This window comes from Myotis yumanensis, unplaced genomic scaffold (genome assembly GCF_028538775.1).
Source record: "Myotis yumanensis isolate MYYU_CA2020_CCGP unplaced genomic scaffold, mMyoYum1.0.hap1 SCAF_8, whole genome shotgun sequence".
Taxonomy (NCBI): domain Eukaryota; kingdom Metazoa; phylum Chordata; class Mammalia; order Chiroptera; family Vespertilionidae; genus Myotis; species Myotis yumanensis.
The window spans coordinates 2,686,850-2,708,260 of record NW_027223759.1 but is presented as its reverse complement, the minus strand read 5'-3'; the positions used below and the strand labels follow the sequence as shown (position 1 = coordinate 2,708,260).

Below are 21,411 nucleotides of genomic sequence, written 5' to 3'. Positions count from 1 at the left end.
ATCTGTGGCAAAAATAATACATATTGTAAGATTCCACTTAGATCAAGTTCAAAAATAGGTAGAAGAACTATGTTGATATAAGTCAGAATAGCGATTGCTTTGAGGAGTACAGCCTGGGAGGGGCATTAAAGGACCTTCAGGAGTGCTAACAATGGTCTAGATCTGCAGTTCACATATGTAAAAATTCACTGTGATGTGTGTGCATGTGTGCAAGTTTATAATGGTCTATTATTATGATACTTTGACAATTCTTTTACTCCTTTTGTAATTCTGATAAGCAAATTTATTTAAGTATTTATATTCAAGGCATTCAAATGCCTCAAAAACTGAAACAAAAGATAAAATGATAAACAGATATCAAGTAGGTTCAAGTAATCAAATAAAGAACAAAACAGAGAGTGCTACTGGATAAGAGCTTGCAAAACAGCCATCTAAAATCAGAACTGCAGTGTCGATGTGGATAAATCATATGGCCTATGTGTAAGTATAGTGCTGCCACCTAGCAGACAAAGCTAATAGTGACTGATTTCCGTTCTCAAAGGTTATATACATCTCAAAAAATAATGAAACACTAAATTATGTACTTTTCAACAATACTCTGCCAAAATAAAGCTTAAAGACTACCTGCCAAATTTGGACAACAGCTAAAAAAAAAATCAAATACTTATGTTATCACTTTATAATCATTAAGTAAAATTATATGACTTCTAAAATAACCACTGAGAACTTAACCAATAGTAGTAGTACCGGGAGCTTCAGAAGTTCTCTGGTACAAATCCCACCCCACTTTATAAGGTTTTCTGCAAGATCCTAGGGCTCTAGGTTCCCATATACACTCTGTGGGGAAAATGATGGGCAATGCCCAATTGTAAGTTACTCTTCCCTACTCTTTGGAGTCTCAGTGAACTTAAAGTAAGTGCTGAGAACAATCACAGAAGCACGGGCTGTGCTGGTTTGGGAAAGAAGTTTTAAGCAGCGTGCACTTAAGGAATGACAAGGTCTTCCCTCCGTTAGTGATGTTTGAACACCTGCCTTCTAAGCAAGGGCTCATAGTCCTCTATGCTGAGGAGCAATGCCAGCCACTCCAAACTCCACCTCAGTGCTTCCCAACCTTGTTTTGGCCACGCCCCTCCTAAGCATTTCTAAAATGGTGATGCCCCAACCGCCCGCCCGCCCCCCCCCCCCATATAATTCTTATTATTTAAAAAGTGAACTCCTATTCATGTGGAGAAAGCCTATAAGGCCATTAACTTGGTTTAAACAAGCTTTCAAAGAACATGGCACCATGAAAGAGAAAAATAAAAGAACGAAAGGACAGTTGAAGTACTGAGAAAGAAATCACGAAGGAATTGTTAAAAAAATAATAATAATATGAAGTGATATGAAAAAAATGGCATAAAATAAAGTTTTAAAAATAAAGTTTTAAAACATATAATAGAGAACTGAAATGCATATATATGTCACAATTGTCACAATATATATTTATATGAATCCCCTAGAACCATAGGAAATGCCAAAAATTCACTGTTAACTCCTTCTTGAATTGCCCTCCTTAAAATTCAAATTGCCCCCCGCCCCCCCCCCCCCCCCCCCCGCATGTGCCCCACATTGGGAACCACTGCTCCACCTCCACCACCCACAATTTTCTTTCTTAGGCATCACATTACAGAGAAAAAAGAATAAATGAATACCTAACTGGGGCCCTTTACTTACACACACACATGCACACGCACACGCACACACATAAATAATGCTGGCTTAGTTTTGTCTCACTTCTAATATTCTGTAATTATAAAATCACAAAAATAGTATAAATTACCTTACCTCAGCTACACAACAAATTGATCCCAAGGCTTCACCACGAAAACCGTAAGTTGTCAAATTTTCAAGATCTTCATGACTATTTATTTTTGAGGTGTAGTACTTCATTGCCATTACAGGTGCATCAGTGGCCTTGATACCTTCACCATTGTCTCTCACTTCAATTTTATCAAATCCATAATTCTCCTACACAAAGTTAAAAAATACTTTTAGTATCTAAAGACATTAAACTGTTACAACATTTAGAAACAGAAACACAAGTGAAATAACATTGTCATTTATGTACCTCTTATGGAAACTTAATCTTAAGGAAGAGTTTAATTCCTTAAGTCTACTAACTCCTAGTTATGGTACAATGGGCAAGTCCCTCATTTTCCCAGGACTCAGATTCAACTGTAAAATTAGAAAAATCAGTCTGATCTTTAAGGTTCCCTTGAATTGCCTCAGTATCATAGGTATTTATGTTTAAATTTATGTTTAAACTTGACTAAAGAAAGTTCTTCTAAATTACAAATACCTTTGTACATGTAATCTCTCAAAGTAACACCATAACCATCAAAAACAACACCCACCAAGAGTCTAGCAATTATCATTATTCAACCTGATTTTTAATACTTTATCCCTTTAACTACTTGTTCAATAAGAAGTTTAAATATTTACATTACAACTTTAAATTTCTTTCTGCATAGTTACCTAACAGGAAACTGCTGAGAAAATACACCTAATTTGGCAATCTCAGTGAGTTTTTAATTTGAAAAATCAAGGGAAAAAACCCTCAATTCATAGCTTAGCACTCTTAGCTAATACTAAAAATATGTATACATAACAAAAAAATCTAAATTCCTAAAGTGATCACAGTTTCTATGAATGCTACATTCTAAATTTGGTACTAAACTCCTATGATAAACTTGACTTCACAAAGTTTTATGTGTATGGCCATAGATGCAAATTTTAAAGGGAAAAAAAATCTTCCTACATTTATAAAGACTCTGGTATTTAAAATGGTATCATATCTTCTTAATAGTCTAAAATTATTTAATATTTTTATGCCAGTACTTTTTAGATAAAATATATATAAAAGGTATTGGGGGGAGACATCCAAATTTAGTTCCTCAGCTCTTACCAATTTAAAATTAAATTATCCTGGGAATAGCTGGTCTGTTTTTTATAGAAAATCATTAACTACAGAAATGCAAATCTTTAAATATAAATAAGAACTCTAGTCATCTGAGAAAAAGAACGCAAAGATCCACTTAAATGTTTCAAAAAATATTATCTGCTTAACTAATTAGGAAAACATTCCTAGCCAGTATAATTACTATTGCATGAAACCATAATAAAACAGGCCTTATTTCCTATAGCAACACTGTTATTTAAAAACTCTACAAAGCAAACAAAAAGAAGCTGATAAATCTCAAGGGATTAAAATACATAGCCAGTTAAAAATGTTTACTTTTGTAAGAGGACTTCTGTTGGCTTTATAACATGACGTTTAAAAAAAATTCTTTATTGTTTAAAATATTAAATATAGTATTACATATGTCTCCTTTTCCCCCATTGACCTCCCTCCCCCTTGCATAACATGATTTTTAAAAATTGTTTTTCAAAACAGCATAGAGACCAGTGGTTTTGCCTGGGGAGAAGACACTTGACTCACCCTATTGTCTGTGCCCCTCGGAGTGGAGTTTCTGAGGTCCATTAAGAGACTGAAAATAGCAATTAGCCTCCAGGCAGAAGCAATTGCCCCACCCTGTTGGAAAAACTCTCACCACACCTGAGGATGATTGCCTAAGGGTTAATCAAGACTGAATCCAGTCAGTCTGCATGCAGAGGTGGTCTCTGGAGGCTTTGAGTCTTTGCCTAATATAATTAGTCAGAAGCAGTGTTTGACACTGTTCTGCACTAGAGACTGAGAGGTGTAGCAGATCTACCTAATACATAGTCACAAACCCAAATAGGCAGCCAAAATGAGGAGACAAAGAAACAACCCCCAAATGAAAGGACAAGAAAATTCTCCAGAAGAGATAAATGAAATAGAGATAAAAAAATTTACCTGAAATAGAGTTCAGAATAGTGATGGCAAAGACATTTTCCTTCCAGAGAACTTTAAGAACAAAATGTTTGTCTGCCTAAGATTCTTAAGTGAAATACATTTGATATAATTATCTAGTACTATTTAATTACTATCAGTTGTAATAGAATCAGACTAAAGTGAATATAGAAAATGTCCAAGAAAAATAAATTGTCTTTCTTTGGGTTTAATAATTTTTTTCATGTTTATAAAGCTTATATTTAAAAACAGGTTCCATATGTTATAGAATAGCCATTCTCAGCATCAACTAGAAATCTGTTAGAAATGCAAATTTTTTGGTCCCACCGAGAATCTGAAATTCTGGGGCCCAGTAGCTGTTTTAACAAACTCCTTAAATTATGATGATGCACCCAAACACTATGAGAGTCACTGGCATATAGGAAAGATCTTGAACGGGTTTGAGTCAGAAAGATCTGAATTCCAATCTCAGCTCCCCTATTTACAAATTACATGCCTTTGGGCAAGTTCTCAGAACCTTATTATTTGTATAATGGGTATAGTAGTAGTTAATACACAGAGTTTTTATAAGAATTTTATAAGATACGAGAGGCCCAGTGCACAAATTCATGCACGGGTGGGGTCTGGCTGGCCCCTCCTAATGGGGGCCCATCAGGCCAGGCTGGCAGAGGGGAGGGGCCGCAGGCAATTGTCCAGCCAGCCTTGTCCCCGATCGGGGGTGTTGGGGGCTGATTGGGGACCGGGTCAGGCTGGTTGGCTGCTGCAGTGCATGTCATAGCCACCAGCCGTTCTGGTCATTCGGCCGGTCCAGTCGCTGGGCTTTTATATATATAGATAATTATATACACGTAAAGGGTAGGTTTCTTTTCCAACTAAAATATTAGTATTAGTATTACTTCTAATACTGTAATACTTGAAATAATGTAAATATCTGATAATTAGGAAACTACAAAAATGTATTCATTCGCTCAAACAAAATTTTATTCACCATCTATACACTATTTATATACCATTTACTCACCTTTTATGGAGCAGAACTGGCTAGGTACAGGGACACAAAAAAAATGAAAAAAAAAAAAATATATAGTCCTTACCTCTGAGCTAGTAATTTATAACAGGGGAGGTAGACATGCAAAATAACTATAATAAATCATGAGTGTCATGTCATGTTAACTCAAATTATTTTTTTTTTAAATTTTTTTTAAAAAATATATTTTATTGATTTTTTTACAGAGAGGAAGGGAGAGAGATAGAGAGTTAGAAACATCGATGAGAGAGAAACATCGATTAGCTGCCTCCTGCACATCTCCCACTGGGGATGTTCCCGCAACCCAAGGTACATGCCCTTGACCGGAATCGAACCCGGGACCCCTCAGTCCGCAGGCCAACGCTCTATCCACTGAGCCAAACCGGTTTCGGCAACTCAAATTATTTAATATATAGCACTTAAATTAAAAAAAGTGAAAACCATGAAGCAACAAAGAAAATAGTTTGAAATAAGATTAGGTAAAAAATAAAATGCAAATAAGAATATATAAATAAGTATAGTATATGTCAATAACCTAGAATAAATTATTAGTAGGAAATACAGACAAATTAAATTCATGTAATGGAGTCCTAAATATGAAGTTTTTGTGTGTTTTTTATAATTTCCTTTAGTGTTACTCATGTCGATTTAAATCACAATTTATTTTTGAGAATTTATTCTTAAACAAGACAAAGGATACATCCTATGAATAATTTACTGAAAAGGTAACAGCTGTAAGGAGAAAATATCTGTCCATCCCGGTTTTGCTTTAAAGGTCTTTGGCTTCTCAGGGACACTCACCAGCTTGACATCTATGCTTGTGGCCCCTGCATCCAAGGAGTTTTCAATGAGCTCTTTTACAACACTGACCACTGACGTGATTATCTGGGAGCTTGAAAGGAGGCGAACCGTTGCTGTAGGTAACTGTTTCATTCTAGCTTTTAGTAGAGTACCTAGAAGATAAAAATGAAAGTTGTAAGAATAAAAACTTAAGCATTCCCATCAGAACTAACAGCAACATCAATAATAATAGCATTTATGGAGACTCACTGAATGCCAGGCTCTACTGCAAGCACACAGTATTAAATAACTTATGTCTTAACACTCTTTGACATAGATGCCATTACCACCTCCGTTTTATAAGACTAAGGCACAGAGAATGAGTTGGTGAATCCCGTTATGGTAATAACTGAAGAAGGGTAAGCACAATTGTGGCCTGTGATCTGCCCGGCTGTGAATGGCCGGGGGTTGCCGTCACTTTGGGATGCACTGAAACATTAGTCATCGTATGTTTTGATGAGTTACAGTGTCTTTTTAAATGACTGAGCTCTTTTGGAGTTCGGATCTCCTGAACCCAAAATTACTGTGGGGAAGCATGGGTGGTTGGACAGTCTGTAAGGAGGATTCCCTGGAAGGTCAGAGGCCTCTGGGGGACCTTGCCGAAGGCAGCAGACTCTGCCTTGACTTTTCCACACAAGTCCCAGGCGTTTACCAGAATCTTTACGTTTAGACTTCAAACGTCCTGGTTTGAAAGACACTGAGACGCAGGTGTTTTCTCAAGGATGCTCACCCTGCTGACTGTATCTAGAGGTCAGTTTTAGTTCAGGCTGTTGTGACAATAAAAGCCTAAGGAGGCAGGCAATCGGGGCTTTTTTGGCTCCTTATGCCAACTAGCCCGCGGCCTCTCTTTCAGATATGTGTCAGAGTACTCATTCATCCTTCCTTCAGGGTCTGCCGGTCAGCCCCGACAAATTACTATTGATCCGAACTAGTCAGATTCCAGACATATCAGGTAACTACCCTTTACACGACTCTGCTGAAAACATTCAAGTCGTGGGCTCTCCAAAGCCAACGTAAGATAAAGCTCCCATCTCCCAGCTCCTGACGGCTGCCTTCCCTCATTCCGGGACACGCTCTGTTTTCACTGGCCTCCCTTGCCTCACCTGTATCTCCTCACACACTTTGTCCTGAACCCAAGGCCGGGCCTTCTCTCCTAGTACCTTCAGAATACCATCCCCTAGATGACCTGCAGGCATCCTACACCGAACGCCTCCCAAACGGATCTCAGAATCTTCCTCATTAACCTTCTATATACACAAACCCCCTTTTATATAACCTATTCTATACATAAAACCCCACTTAGTCCTCACAACCACCATACGTATATTATCATCCTTCTATCTCAGATTAGGTTTCAAAGCGCAGTAACGTGTCTAAGGTCACACGAATAGCAAGTGACAGACGCACACCTGCACATGTCTGCCTCCGAAGGCCATGCTCCTCTCACAAGACAAAACTAGAAACCTTGCCGTCACCCTAGAAGTGCTCCTTACTCTCGACACCTTGCCACCAAGTCCTCTCTCCTAAGGCTTAAACATTTCTCAAAGGAGTCCTCTCCTTTCTAGACCTACAGCTGCAGCTCCTGCCTCTGCTCGGCCCCTCAAAATTGCACCCTTGTACTTTGCAATAACCACCCAGCACACATTTTGCCTCGAGTCTCAATCACCTGTAGGGTTTCCTGCCTATAATTTAAATTTCATCATGTTGCTTCCCTACTTGAAAGGTTATAAAGATTCCCAACCACTAACCAGGTACAGTGCAAACTCCCTGCAGCTAGACCTCTATCTCATGCCAGCCCGCTGTTCTCCAGGCGCTCGGGGCAGCCGGGCTGGACAGCTCCACTCCTCCTGGGTCACCTGCTTGGCTCCCAAGGCCTCACCGCTTCCGGCTGTGGTTCAGGGCGCCGCCGCCAGCCGCCAGGGCCCACCGACCCTCGGAGCTTCCTTCCTCTCCATCCCCCAGCGCCTCTCGCTCACGCCCGCCCCACACTCCGGCCCCTGCTTCTCCGTCCTCCATGGCGCAGGGGTCTCGAGGGCAGAGGTTTTGTGTTCATCGCCATCCCTTCGCAGAAGCTCTGCAACACGGCGAGCCTGACAGGGCGCGTGCCGCCAGTGGCACCTTTGGAAACGTGGAGAGTGGGTATCCAGCGTGCAGGTCCCAGCCGGGATGGGGGGGGGGGGGGGCAGGACTCCGCCTGCAGGTGTGCGGGGTGCGGGGGTGCAGGTGTGCGGAGGGGGACGCACGCCCTGACCGTCAGGGAGAGCAGCGCTGGCCCGACACGAAGCAGAAGTCAGAGACCAACACAGTGAAAAGGTTTATTTAACGGACATAGGAAGTCTAACACAACTGTCCACAGAGCCAACAGAAATGCACACACTAGAGGCCCAGTGCAGGAAATTCATGCACAGGTAGGGTCCCTAGCAGCTGCCAGAAGGGCCCCGCCCCCTGGTCGAACTCCCGGACAAGGGGACAATCTGCATATTAGGCCTTTATTATATAGGATATATCTATATCTATATCTATGCATAGAGTCACCATTCCCGAACACCACTTTCCACGTGTTGCTGACAGCGACCTCGGCGATGCGCATCCCAAGCTTTGTGCGCGGCCAAGTCATGTAACGCGGTTTCAAATCATGGCTCCCAAGACTCTCGATTCTCCCCTCGGTTCTCAGAGGAAACCAACGCTTCGCACCCCCATCTCCTCCGCATGGGGCGCAGGAGCCGCCGGCGCGGGAAAAGCCGGCACCGAGGGTGCGCGCCCCGCTCGCCCGCCGGGCGCCACGCACCGCGCCGCCAGCTGCCAGGCCGCCGGGCCGGCCAACGACGCCGCGGGCCTGGGGAACCGGCGGCCACGGAGGCCCGCACACGACTCGGCCGGGGCAGACCCAGGCCGCCACTCCCCCGGCGGAGCCCGGACGGCCCGGGACCCGCGCGGCCCACGTGCGCGCGCCCGCGGCCCGGCTCGTCCGCTTCCCGCCCGGCCTGGGGGAGGGGCGCTCGCGCGCGGGCCAGGACGAGCCGAGGGGAGGGGCCCGAGCCCACAAGACCACACGAACGAGTGCCCGGGAGCCACACGACACTACCTTCTCGCTCGCGCGACGTGGGCCACGACCAGCCACCAGCCGCCGTCCGGCCCGCAGCCCACGCCCGGCCTCGCGCACGCCGGATTCGCCCTCGGCGCGCGCGCGCAGGGAGGGGGCGGGCGCAAGCGCAGGCGCGTGACCCTAGTCCCGCCCCCAAGCGTGGGATTGGCACCGCGCGCAGCCAATCCGCGGGCAGCGCTTCCGGCGCCGACAGCTTCCGCGAGCTGAGCCGGGCCTCGCTGCTCGGGAGCCGACCGCTGGCGTTTGGCTGCGGGGACACGCGACGCCGCGGAGCCTGTCCTTCTCCGCGCCGGCCGCCGGGCGTGTGACGGAGGGTGAGTGGGAGCGGACGGCGGCCGCGGGCGGGCTGCTGCGGGCGGCGGGGAGGCAGCCCAGGGGGGCCTCCGGGAGCCGTGGGCGCCGGCCGCCTCCGCGCGCCCTTTGTGGCTGGCGGAGCGGCCCGAGCGAGGCTCGCACCCGCGACGTGTCGTCGGGCCTCGGCCGTGACTGACGTGCAGCTCCGAGAGGAAAGGGGCGGAGGGGGTGCGGCGGCGGCGGCGATCGTGGAGTCGGTCTTCGGGGCCTCGGGCGGGCGGGGGCTGCGGGGCGCTGAGTGCCGGGTGGGGTCCCTCCCCCGGGGCTCACCCCCGGGGCTCACCCCCGGGGCTCGGGCGGGCGGGGCGCTGGGTGCCGGGCGGAGGGCGCTCACCGGGGCCTCGGCCGGGGGGCTGCGGGGCGCTGGGTGCCGGGCGGGCGGGGTCCCTCCCCGGGGGCTCGGGAGGGCGGGGCGCTGGGTGCCGGGCGGGCGGGGTCCCTCCCCGGGGGCTCGGGCGGGCGGGGCGCTGGGTGGCGGGCGGGGGCCTGCGGGGCGCTGGGTGGCGGGCGGGGTCCCTCCCCGGGGGCTCGGGCGGGCGGGGCGCTGGGTGCCGGGCGGAGGGCGCTCACCGGGGCCTCGGGCGGGGGGCTGCGGGGCGCTGGGTGGCGGGCGGGGGGCTCTCCCCGCCGCACCACGGCGCCCTCGGGGCCGCGCGGGGAGGCTTTCTCCGCGTGAAGCCCGCGTCCCCGCAGCCCCCCGGGAAGGCTCCGAGCCCGGGCAGGGCCGCCCCCCGCCCCCCGCCCCGGCAGCGCAGGCGGCATTTGGGGCGTCTTTGGAGCACCCCGCCCCCCCCACGGGCAGTGGGAACGGCGTCCGAGCGGGGTCTGTCCCCGCAGAGAGACCGTGCGGTGCCGGGGTGTAGGGACAGGACTTGCAGGTGCCAACTCGACGCTTCGCTGCGTGTCGGCGTCACCAGCTGTCGTCGCGGGAGCCTGGCTGCCCCGCGTTCTCCCATAGGGTCTGTCTCTCTGGGGGGGAGCGGGGGACGTGGGCCCCGGAGACACTTGCGGGTGTTGTGAGAAAGCCCCCTCTCGATGCCGGCTCTGTCCTGGAAAGGGTTTAGGTCTTCAGATCCGCCGGTTCAGTGTGGGCCGAACCGACTCCCCTCCCCTCCGGTCGCATGGTCGGTCGGTCGTCCCGGGGCGACGGGCCTTCTGCAGGGCAGTTTTATTCTGTCTAAGCGAGTCTGAGGCCCAAGCAAACATCATGGTTAAAACAACTGGGAACTGCGATCCGCTCACCCTTCGGGGTTCATCTTGAACGCAAAAGGGAAAAGGAAAAACCTAAAAAAAAGAAAGGAAGAAGCTGATTGCCTTTGAGTGACAGTATTGACAGGAGGCTGTTGCTTGGACCTGAGCCCTGGACCGGGCAGCTTGCCCACCGGCTCTGTCCTCCCCGGGGCCCTGCTCCGAGTGACTTGAACTCTGACGCCCTTTGTGGGCACGGCGTGACGTCAGATAGGAGTCTGACGTCAGATACGAGTCTGACATCAGGAGTCTAACGGCAGCAGACTGGCTGGGTCAGCGTTGCTTCTTTGTATTAATTGATTGTGTTGATCAGTGGAGCTCCTGAGTGTTCACTTTGCTCTCACGGCATAAGAAAACGTAGGTTCTCTCTCAGTTTGAGTTTTCCTGCCCGTTATCTCATTTAGTAAAGCCAACATGCTAGAAGACACGTTGTCATTAGGAAAGGGGTTGTAACTTTATTTTTTCCACAAGAACTATAAAAACAAGTCTTGTTTGTCTTGCCATCAAGTCAGATGGTAAGAATTCTTGACTGCCTTTGTCAGCGTCTGCAAGTAGCATCTTCGAGAGGGTGTGTTTGTTCTGTGTCAGAACAACTAGGAAAAAGAATAATCCTGGTTACCAACACTCACTTGATCGCGTCAGAATTGGGGTTATTTAGGTTCCAGCTGTGTCGGTGCTGATCCCTGTCACGGCTTTCCTACAGGGCAAACATGAACGTGGGCGTGGCCCACAGCGAGGTGAACCCCAACACCCGGGTCATGAGCAGCCGGGGGATATGGCTGACGTACGCCCTGGGCGTGGGCTTGCTTCACATCGTCTTGCTCAGCATTCCCTTCTTCAGCGTTCCCGTGGCCTGGACCTTGACAAACGTTATACACAACCTGGTAAGGACTCACCGCATCCTGAGCATGAGAAGCTTAAGGCTTAATGGGCGGGGACGGGGAGGCGGGGGTGGGGCGTTACTGTTTAATGGGGAGCGTTTTAACTTTGGGAGAGGCAGCATTCTGGAGATGGATGGTGAAGCTGTTTGCTTATCAATGTGAATGTACTTTATACCACCCCACAGTACACTTAGAAAATGACTAATATGGTACATTTTATGTTACCTGTACTTAAACACAATTTTTTAAAAAGCTTAAAAGTTTTCTTATAAAGAAGAAGAACACATGACTTAGTTTTTTTAAACAGTTTTACGATATATAATTCACATAATATAAGTCACCCATTTAAAGTGTACAGCTCAGTGATTTTAGTGTCTGGAATGGGAATATATTTTTCTATTATACTTTATATTTAAACATTGGGCCCTTTTCTAAGTAAGACTTTTTTCCTTCTATTGGTTTTCTAGAATCTAGAAAATAGTAGGTCATTTTAGGAAAAATTTCAAAGACACTGTAATTCAGGCTACTACATTATAGTGATTGACCAGAATACTTCAGAAGAAGTAATACATTTTTGGCTAATTGGAGTCTAATGAATATTTTTTTGTTTCAATCCTTATTAAGTCTTTCTAAATTTTATAAGTATACTTTCCTACTTCTGTATAGACATTTTGAGCTTAATCATATTTTATGTGATTCAGGACCTTATGGTGCCTTAGCTTCTTCAAGTTGATTACCACACTTCTGTATTATATGATAGCTCTCAAAAGTATCAGAGGTTTGATCAACTCTGCTGACCATATTATGTAGCCTTGGAAATTAAGACAGAAAAATGTGAAATAGATTTTTAAAAATTAATATTCCTTATTTTACTTCTGAAGAGTGTTTAAAGTTGACGAGAGGAGGACAAGGGTGATGTGGTAAAAACATGCTGATGTGCATTTATTTGGTCCATTTTCAGTGACAGATTTTGGTAGGGCAAACACCATTTTGAAATAGTAACTTCTCTGAAATATTTGTCGTTAATCAGATCCCTCCTATTGGAATTCTTTTCCTTTGGCGGTCATGGTATTGCTTTTTCCTATATATTTCTGATCTTTTCTCTTTCCTCTTGCACTTCCTGCTTTCTTTCCCCAGGGTTCTTTTCTTCATCTCTTCTTATGCTATATATTCTAAGTTACCTCATCCTTCCATATTTCCAATTTCTACTTTTAGAAGAATGATCATCTTTCACCTTAAACCAAACAAGTATAAATTGAGCCCATTCCTGATCGGTTTCTTACTACCCCCAATCTAGTCCTGTGACTTTGATCCTAATCTAAAGGCACCACTGTCTTACAAGCCAGACAGCTGGATGACAAAGGAAAAGAGACTAATATAATATATCATCCAAACTGAGGCTGTGTGGAGGGTAAAGGGACTGTAGTATGAACTGCTCCGATGGAACAGGTGTAAGTCAGGGCCGCCCTTGCAAACTAGCAGATGTGGTCACCCCGGTCTTCAGGTAACCCCCTTTCCTATATGTTCCTATTCATTCAGCCAAACCCCTGTCCATTCTGTCTTACTGCCTCTCAACTTAATCCCCACTGGCATTGCTGTAAATCATGCACTTATTTTTCTGTCAGTCACTCCAAAAGATCAGCCGTTTCAAACAGTGTGCGGGAAGAATTTTTAAACATGCAATATCTGCTTATTTAGTCAGGGGCACTGATCTCTTTTCCCTTATTGTCAAATAAAAAAGACAACAGCCAACACAACAATAGTCTGATGTGAATGAATCAAAATTATACTTTTTTTTGTCAGGTGGGCAAAACATGTATTTTTTGGTGTGCTGCAGAATTTTAGTAATTAGCTTATGTGTGCCATGATATGAAAAAGGCTGAAAATCGCTGCAATAGATAAATGGTCTCCTTGGTGCTCCTCTTTCTTCCATTCCAGCTTGATAGTTTGAAATGGCATGTTTGCTCAAGTCACACTGTTTAAATCCTTCAGTGATCCCCTGTTACATTCATAGTAAAATGCCAAGTCCCTTGTGGGATACAACACCTTTTGGTAACTGGAGAGGCAAGAAAGGGAACTCAGTTTATTACAGCCCATCTCCAGACACAAGCTACGTAGTAACGATGATGAAAATGGTCTTGCTCTCGCCTTTCTGCCTTGATGTAAGCTCTTCTATTTAATGGCCCTGCCTTCTTCCTGCTCTTCCTGATTCCTCCTTGTTCTGGAAAACTCTACTCAAGTATCACCTCCTCCAGGAACCTGCAAAACACCACGCTGCTTTCTTGTATTTGTGATAGTTTTACAATTAGCAGTTTATCTTTATTTTTTATTTCTATATCCCCAATACCTATTTCAGTGTTTGCTGAATTAGTCTGTGTTGTCCTGTAGTTTTTCCTTCTCCTATGACATATGTATTAAATGTACTTCAGAAGTCCTCTTACTCCCTCATGTTTTCAGTTGGGTTGACTGAGATTGAGGCACAGTATGTATATGGCAGTGGAAAAGGATAGGAAATTGACAACATGTAGGGAACAAACTGCTGACATAGTTCACCACACTAAAAACCTACCTAACCAGACATAGCTGTAGCAATTATGTGACTCCAAATTTGAGTTTCTTTTGAAGGTAGCCTACATTAAAACAATTAAAAATGTGAACTACATGCTGAATGCTTTTAAATACAGGAAAGTAGACCTAAGTGGTATCCCTGGTTAGAAAAAATACAGTCTTTGCCCTTCTGAAACCATGCAGTGGACCCCTTAGTGACTGTTTTTCTTCGGTGTTACAGTTCACCTTAGAGGTATTAATACTTTGCCAAATTTTTTGCCTAGCTTTTAAAATGAATGAGAATTCTTTTTGAGTCAGTAAATATTTATTAAGGGCTAACTGTGAGCTACATTTTTTCCTAATTCTTTTCTTTTTAAATATATTTTTATTGATTTCAGAGAGAGGAAGGGAGAGGTAGATGAAACATCAATGATGAGAATCATTGATCAGCTGCCTCCTGCACGCCCCCCACTGGGGATCGAGCCCACAACCCTGACCAGAATCAAACCTGGGATCCTTCAGTCTGCAGGCCAATGCTCTATCCACTGAGCCAAACTGGTTAGAGCCCTAATTCTTTTGATATGGGTATAAATTGCTAAAATTTCATAGAAAAACTATTAAAAATAAAAATAGTAGAGTAGACCTAACGGGTTTGGCTCAGTGGATAGAGCATCGGCCTGCTGACTGAAGGATCCCGGATTCCATTCCGGTCAAGGGCATGTACCTTGGTTGCAGGCACATCCCCAGTAGCGGGTTTGCAGGAGGCAGCTGATCAATGTTTCTCTCTCATGGATGTTTCTAACTCTATCCCTCTCCCTTCCTCTCTGTAAAAATCAATAAAATATATTTAAAATAATAATAATGATGATAAGAGTAGAAGATATATGGCCAGATAAGGTTTTATTCTTTTTCATTGAAAATGATACATACAATAAACTGAATATTACGTATATCCTAAATACTGATGAGAAAACCAGGATTGTTCGTCTCTTGATAATTCGAACACATTATGTGGTCTAGAGTAGACAACAACATACTCCTAAGAATCTGAAGCCATACAATTTCTGTCTCATATTTTCCTTTAAAGCCCACGTAAAAATGTTTTCCTTACGCTAACAGAATAAACATCCCTTGGCTTAATGTCATCTTGGCGTCATATCTAGTACTTTGTATGCCAGCCCTTGTTCCGGATGTATTCAGGCTAATGGGAAAACAAACATTATGTAAACAACTCCAGTACAATATATGTATTGTGCTATAATAAAAGTATTACCAATAAAATTCAACCACGCAGACAAGAGGTTATTACTGTTGTGGAGGGCTGCACAAAAGAGTAGTCATTTGAGCTGAACCTTCAAGGATGAGGCAGTTGACAAGGTAGCATCGGGCTGTTGCCTCAGCAACAAGGAACCTTCTCCCTTGCATCTCCCGAGTGCCCTGATTGTACAGTTGTTGCCCTGCATTCTAGTTGTTTGTACATCTTTTTCCCTTAACCATCTCTCAGAAGATTGACGTTTTTCAGGCTGTGTGTCTGTTCAATTTATATATGCATGCATGTCCTGTGGTGCGTACATTTAACTTATTAATGTATGTTGAGTTAAATCCAGTTGAACATGATCATTACTATATAGCTTAGCTGTTATTGCAGCTAAACAACTTTTGAATTGCCTAATGGAATAGGAAGTAGACTAAGCTTTGAAAACAAGGGCTCTCTTAACCTGTACTAATGTAAAATTTCAGATCACTAATTTTTCTGTGTGTTTTTTCCATATATTTGTTAAAAGTAGGAGTAGAAAAGACATCACATTATGACTTGGGAAAAACTGTCATGATAATATTTAGACTTTATTGTTACCAGTTCCTCAGATAGGATCCTGCAATGATGCGCTACCTAGCAATCTAAATGGGTATCATAATCACAAGGAAAAAAATCTAGTATACATTGTTTTTTTCTAATTAATCACAAAATTAGATATTTCAACATATTACTGAACACATTGGCTTTTAGTAATATTTTATTTTTTAAAACTTCAAAAGATACACTTTTGAGGCATAGTTGTGACTTTAAAAAAAGCAAGTTGAGTTGAACATTATGCCTACATCAAACCATCTCCGTTTCTTTGGAAGAGAGCTATTGGGACAAAGACAGTTCTAATGTTAAATATTTTCAAAACTATTTTTTCTGATACAGAGATTTTGTTTATGACTATTATTTACTAATTTGTCTTTTTATTTTATAAATATTATCAGACTTACTAATATGCCACAATAAACTTTTCCTGCCCATTGGGGAAAATGTCACCCTATTTCCTCACAGGAAAGGTCGTAGAAGAAAATCTAAATGTAATGATATAAAGTTACCCTGATATACTTTTTGTTTATTTTCAACTTAAAAAAAGATGAAAGCAGGTTACTTTTGGTTGACTTTTCACTGGTTTTCACCAAATGATATTTATCTGCCTCTGGAAGTCTTATTGTACTCTGAGGAAACAATCATGTGAAAGGTTAAAACTTGAGCTGTAAGTTAATCTTATACTTTGTCACAAATGGTCTGGAACTATCTTAATGCTAACTGACAAATACCGCTTCCGTATGTGTTGTTGATGAGACACTCCCGTGTTTGTTTTCCAGGGGATGTATGTATTTTTGCATGCTGTAAAAGGAACACCTTTTGAAACTCCTGACCAAGGTAGAGCAAGGCTCCTAACTCACTGGGAACAACTGGACTATGGAGTACAGTTTACATCTTCACGGAAGTTTTTCACAATTTCTCCAATAATTCTGTAAGTGGTGGAAATTTTTAGGAATGAGGAGGATTAGACGAGAGGCAGCTATTGTTTTATTGGATTAAACTTGAATTAGAAATAATATTTTGTTAAAATCTTCTGTCAATAGCCCTAACCAGTTTGGCTCAGTGGATAGAGCATCGGCCTGCGGACTAGAGTCCCAGGTTCGATTCTGGTCAAGGGCATGTATCTTGGTTTCGGGCACATCCCCATTAGGGAGTGTGCAGGAGGCATCTGATCAATGTTTCTAACTCTCTATCCCTCTCCCTACCTCTCTGTAAAAAATCAATAAAATATATTTTTAAAAAAACAAACAAACTTCTGTGAATAAATAGCTACCTCAGATAAAATATAAATTGCAGGCAAAATCTTTAACAAACTGTAACAAAGCAGTTTTCACTTCAGTCAGTAGCATATGGAAACAACAGAACACGCCCATCAGTATGCCTAGGCATTCTAGGATATACAGGTCAAATGTGTTGCAGTTCATGTTCATAAGTTGCTTGTAAGAAAACTAAACACATAGTCTTATTTATAGTCCACTACAGATTGATCTCTCTAAACAAGGGCTTGGACAGTTTCAGACATACTTCATTGACCACCTGCCCTGTTTGGATGTTCAAACTCCTTGGGAAAGAAAGCATGGTTTTAAGCAGTGATTTTCAACCTTTTTCATCTCATGGAACACATTTATTACTAAAATTGTGTGGCACGCCAAAATGTATATTTTTTTGCTGATCTGACCAAAAAAAAGTATACTTTCGATTCCTTCACACCAGGTGGCTATTGTTGGCTGTTAACATTTTTTTATTTGAGAATCTAGGAAAAGAGATCATTGCCCCTGACTGAATAGTGAGGTACTGCATGTTTTAAACATTCTGGTAGCACACCAGTTGAAAATCACTGGTCTAGAAGATAGAGAGTTTAGACCTGGGTTGAATCCTGGATCACTTGGCCAGTTTAATTTGCTCATAAATAAAATTCTAGCCTGTGGCATCCTAATATATAAAAATCCAGGGGCCGTCACGACTGACCGAACAGCAGGCTGCGTGAGGTGACAAGGCCTGCAGGGGGGTTAGTGAGGGGTGACCAAACTACTGAACAGCAGGCTGCGGGGGGCAACCAGGCCGGCAGGGGGTGCAGTTGGGGGCGACGAGGCCGGTGGGGAGGGGCAGTTGGAGGCGACCAGGCAGGCAGGTGAGCAGTTAGGAGCCAGCGGCCCTGGATTGTGAGAGGGATGTCCAACTGCCGGTTTAGGCCCGATCCCCGGGAACCAGCAGTCGGACATCCCCCGAGGGGTCCCAGATTGGAGAGGGTGCAGGCTGGGCTGAGGGGACCCCCATCCCCCGTGCACGAATTTCGTGTACTGGGCCTCTAGTCTACTATAAGAACTAAATGATATAACATCTGTAAAGCATTTAACCTTATATCTGGCATCTAATTAAATTCCTTACATAACTGAAAAGACAGCATTAAAACCATCTATATAGCATTGATACTATTTGGTGACAATAAGACATTTTCTTATTTGATCATTATTTGTCAGGTGGTGAGATGTGAATTGTTAGCCCAAATTTTTAAAAGAAACAGTCAGATGCATTGCCTTGCTCCAAATCTTGCAGGTAGTTGGAGTCAAAAGCCCAGATGAAACCCTCAACTTCTGGCTTCTAATACAGGTCTCTTTCCAGAATATTCTTTGGCAAATACACACTATCACACTGATTCCCACTTGGTTTTGCATCTCCTTGGAAGATTGTCTAGTTTTTTTGTATAGTAAAGTAATTTTTATATAGTCTACACACACAATTTTTGTTCATTAAAACAGCAGTCGCCAACCTTTCAGACCACCAGTGGTCCGCGGACCACCGGTTGGCGACCGTTGCATTAAACGACATAAAGGGGACATATGCTATGGTATGATAAGTCAAAAGCATTCTGAGAAGATTTATTATTTCTGACATGTCGGATTATAGATTAAACCCATAATGATGGGAAATTAAATAAGCTTACTAAATGCAAGTGGTATCCTATTTTGTTCATTGAATGGAGGAAGCAGTGCTAAAGTATATGAAAACAGGAAGAAAGGATTTAAAAGTAAAGATTAAGGAATATGGATTATTCTCAAGAATTTTCTGACTATATAGTTTGTAAAAGTAAGTTTAAGACACTAGAATTTCTTAATTTAGATCTGAAAATGATGTGCACAGCTCTGATATTTTTAGTCATTTGAAAATAGCTTTTGTTTTTTAACCATATTTAAACAGTTATCTCCCTTACGAGAAGCTAACAACAGTACTTAGGAGAAAAGCTGTAAGAATACTTTCCTGTGTGCTCTAAAAATACGAAACACCCATATGCAAACTAACTTCTTAGTTATGATATTTTATTCTCTAAATCTTGTCTATATTAGGGTACTGTTGTTAGGGGCCAGATGATGTGTCTGTGCTCTGATGTAGTGCTTGGGTAAAACTAGGTTTTCTGACTCGATGATTTATGGCCTTACAGTTGGGTTAGGCTTGTTAAATTCTCAGGTGTTGGGTGTCTTTGAATATGTATGTGTATGTTCAGTTATAGCAAAACAACTGGAATTTTACAACAGTGTCTTTCAAGTTTCCAGTTAAACTGGTTGTAGACTTGTTTATCTACAGTATGGGAAATGACACCATTAAAAAGGGCAACCAAGTATTTGCTTTTGTTCAAAGACACTAATTGTACTGATGCACTAACCCCATTTTTCTCAACTTCACAATAGTGGTTCTTAACTTTTTGGTCGGTCACAGAACCCTTAGAGCAGTGGTTCTCAACCTTCTGGCCCTTTAAATACAGTTCTTCATGTTGTGACCCAACCATAAAATTATTTTCGTTGCTACTTCATAACTGTAATGTTGCTACTGTTATGAATCATAATGTAAATATCTGATAGGCAGGATGGTCTTAGGCGACCCCTGTGAACAGGTCGTTGGACCGCCAAAGGGGTCGCGACCCACAGGTTGAGAACCGCTGCCTTAGAGAATATGATGTATCTTTGGATCTGAATCTTCTCTTCAGAAACACACAAATATAAAACTCCACCTGAAATTTCAGGGAGCACATGAACCCTCGTTTGAAAGCCTGCCGTAAAGGATGCTAAGTAGCAAACAGATTTTATTAAATGCATTGAACAGAATTGCCGAAGTGAAAATGTGCACATATGCCTTCATTATAAGTAATTTTATTTTTAGACGTTCAATATATTAACTTTTATTTCTACAGATATTTTCTGGCAAGTTTCTATACCAAGTATGACCCAACTCACTTCATGCTGAACACAGCTTCTCTCCTGAGTGTGCTGATTCCCAAAGTGCCACAGCTACATGGTGTTCGGATTTTTGGAATTAACAAGTATTGAAAAGCTTTGAAACTGAAGAAAAGCGTTTACAGCTGCTGAGTTGCCTGTAAGGAAGGAGTGGTCAGTAAACTGCACTGCTCCCATGAGAGTGTGAAATGAGAGGTATTTACGTTGGAGAGCCTAGTGCTGGTTCTTCATATGCTGTGTGAAGTGCAGATTCTTACGGGAGGATGCCTGTGCTTAATGCAGCTGGTACCTTTCTCAAGAGAGGCTTTAGAGGGAGGCTGGGCAGGCCCAGCTTGTAAGTTAAATGGCTATAAAATGAGGGTGTAGTAGATACTAAGACCAGCTTAGTTTATAATGAATGGGCATTACGTTAGGAGGAGAAACTTTCCAATCATTCCACTATGGTCAGTTTAAGCCAACTTACATGTAAACCAAAATCATCTCTTTACAAGTCTAATATAGATTGTTTTTATTGCCATATATATTCCTCTTGTGCCGTATAAGAGGATATAAGCCAATTCCTACCTTGTACTTTTTTTTCTCTCATTTTGCTGGCTCAACATTGTGTGTTGATGGATGAGATCATTTTCACATTGATTAAGTTACTGAGTTCATGAAGGTCCATGTTCAAGACTGACTGGCGATAGAAGATAGTTAGGCATCTTACAAACAGCCTGAGTCAGCCTTCTAATTTTGAGACAAAATGGGGTTTGCTTCCTTTGCAGACCCAAAGCTGCTAAACCAATTAAATAAAATAATTTATTTCACAGTTAAACTATATTGTAACTTAAAAGTCTCTGCTTATTTGATTGAGCAATCTAATTATTTAATCCATTCTGTAGAAAGGACATACAAAATGGACAGTTACATAGCCAACTTGTGGTTTGGCAGCACCTGCTTCTCCAGCACTAGGACCAAAGTAATTAGTGGAGTCTTTTCCAGCAGGTCTGCAGTTAAAGATGATACCGTCTTTCCTTCGTCCTCCTGCTCTCAGTCCTCATACTGTCCCCAATATTTGGACTTTCAGTACTTGGAGTCTTCACGTAGGTAACCCAATATGGTAACTATTTCCAGAGCAGCAGCCATACTGAATTCTTGAGACTAGAGAAGCTCCCTATATTTGCTGACATTAATTGCAAGAAGTAATTGTATACAACTTTGAGAAGTAAATATTTCCAAAAAACAGATCTGATAGGGGAAACAAAATTGAATGAAAAGTTATAGACCAACTTAAAATCAGTTTGTTTCAGTAAACTGACTTTTGGGGATAATTGTTTTATATTTCAAAAGTATTGACTTTAGAAATCAGCTGTATGATAATGCCTCTGTATGTTTGTCTTTTCATGTGTATTCTTTTTTCCGTATATTTTTAAATACTTCAATAAAAATTTTCTTTGGTGTAGGATTATTGCAAAAT

General features: G+C 43.0%; 2 protein-coding genes across 10 annotated transcripts in view; one reads left to right on the top strand and one right to left on the bottom strand.

The window, feature by feature from the left end:
- Positions 1–8,910, bottom strand: part of PMS1 (PMS1 homolog 1, mismatch repair system component) — a 65,866-nt gene extending 56,956 nt beyond the window's left edge. For all 9 annotated transcript variants that reach the window (XM_070421683.1, XM_070421677.1, XM_070421679.1 and 6 more), the window contains exons 1-3: positions 8,824–8,910; positions 5,700–5,851; positions 1,825–2,007 (exon numbers count right to left, since the gene is read on the bottom strand). In XM_070421683.1, the coding sequence (XP_070277784.1) occupies positions 1,825–2,007; positions 5,700–5,831 (315 nt within the window). In that variant the 5' untranslated portion in view covers positions 5,832–5,851; positions 8,824–8,910. The remainder of the gene's footprint in view (positions 1–1,824; positions 2,008–5,699; positions 5,852–8,823) is intronic.
- Positions 8,911–9,051: 141 nt separating this feature from the next.
- ORMDL1 (ORMDL sphingolipid biosynthesis regulator 1) lies at positions 9,052–21,396 on the top strand. Its single transcript, XM_070421676.1, has 4 exons — positions 9,052–9,158; positions 11,150–11,330; positions 16,506–16,657; positions 19,913–21,396. Exons 2-4 carry the CDS (start codon positions 11,157–11,159, stop codon positions 20,046–20,048), a joined length of 462 nt encoding a protein of 153 aa, XP_070277777.1. The 5' UTR covers positions 9,052–9,158; positions 11,150–11,156; the 3' UTR covers positions 20,049–21,396.
- The last annotated feature ends 15 nt before the right edge of the window (positions 21,397–21,411 follow it).

What these genes read in the sequence shown, in the direction of transcription:
- ORMDL1 (XM_070421676.1), top strand. Translation starts at nt 11,157, where the DNA reads ATGAACGTGGGCGTGGCCCACAGCGAGGTGAACCCCAACACCCGGGTC. An exon ending in CAAACGTTATACACAACCTG is followed by an intron (nt 11,331 to 16,505) that starts GTAAGGACTCAC and finishes TTTGTTTTCCAG; the next exon opens with GGGATGTATGTATTTTTGCA. An exon ending in ACAATTTCTCCAATAATTCT is followed by an intron (nt 16,658 to 19,912) that starts GTAAGTGGTGGA and finishes TTATTTCTACAG; the next exon opens with ATATTTTCTGGCAAGTTTCT.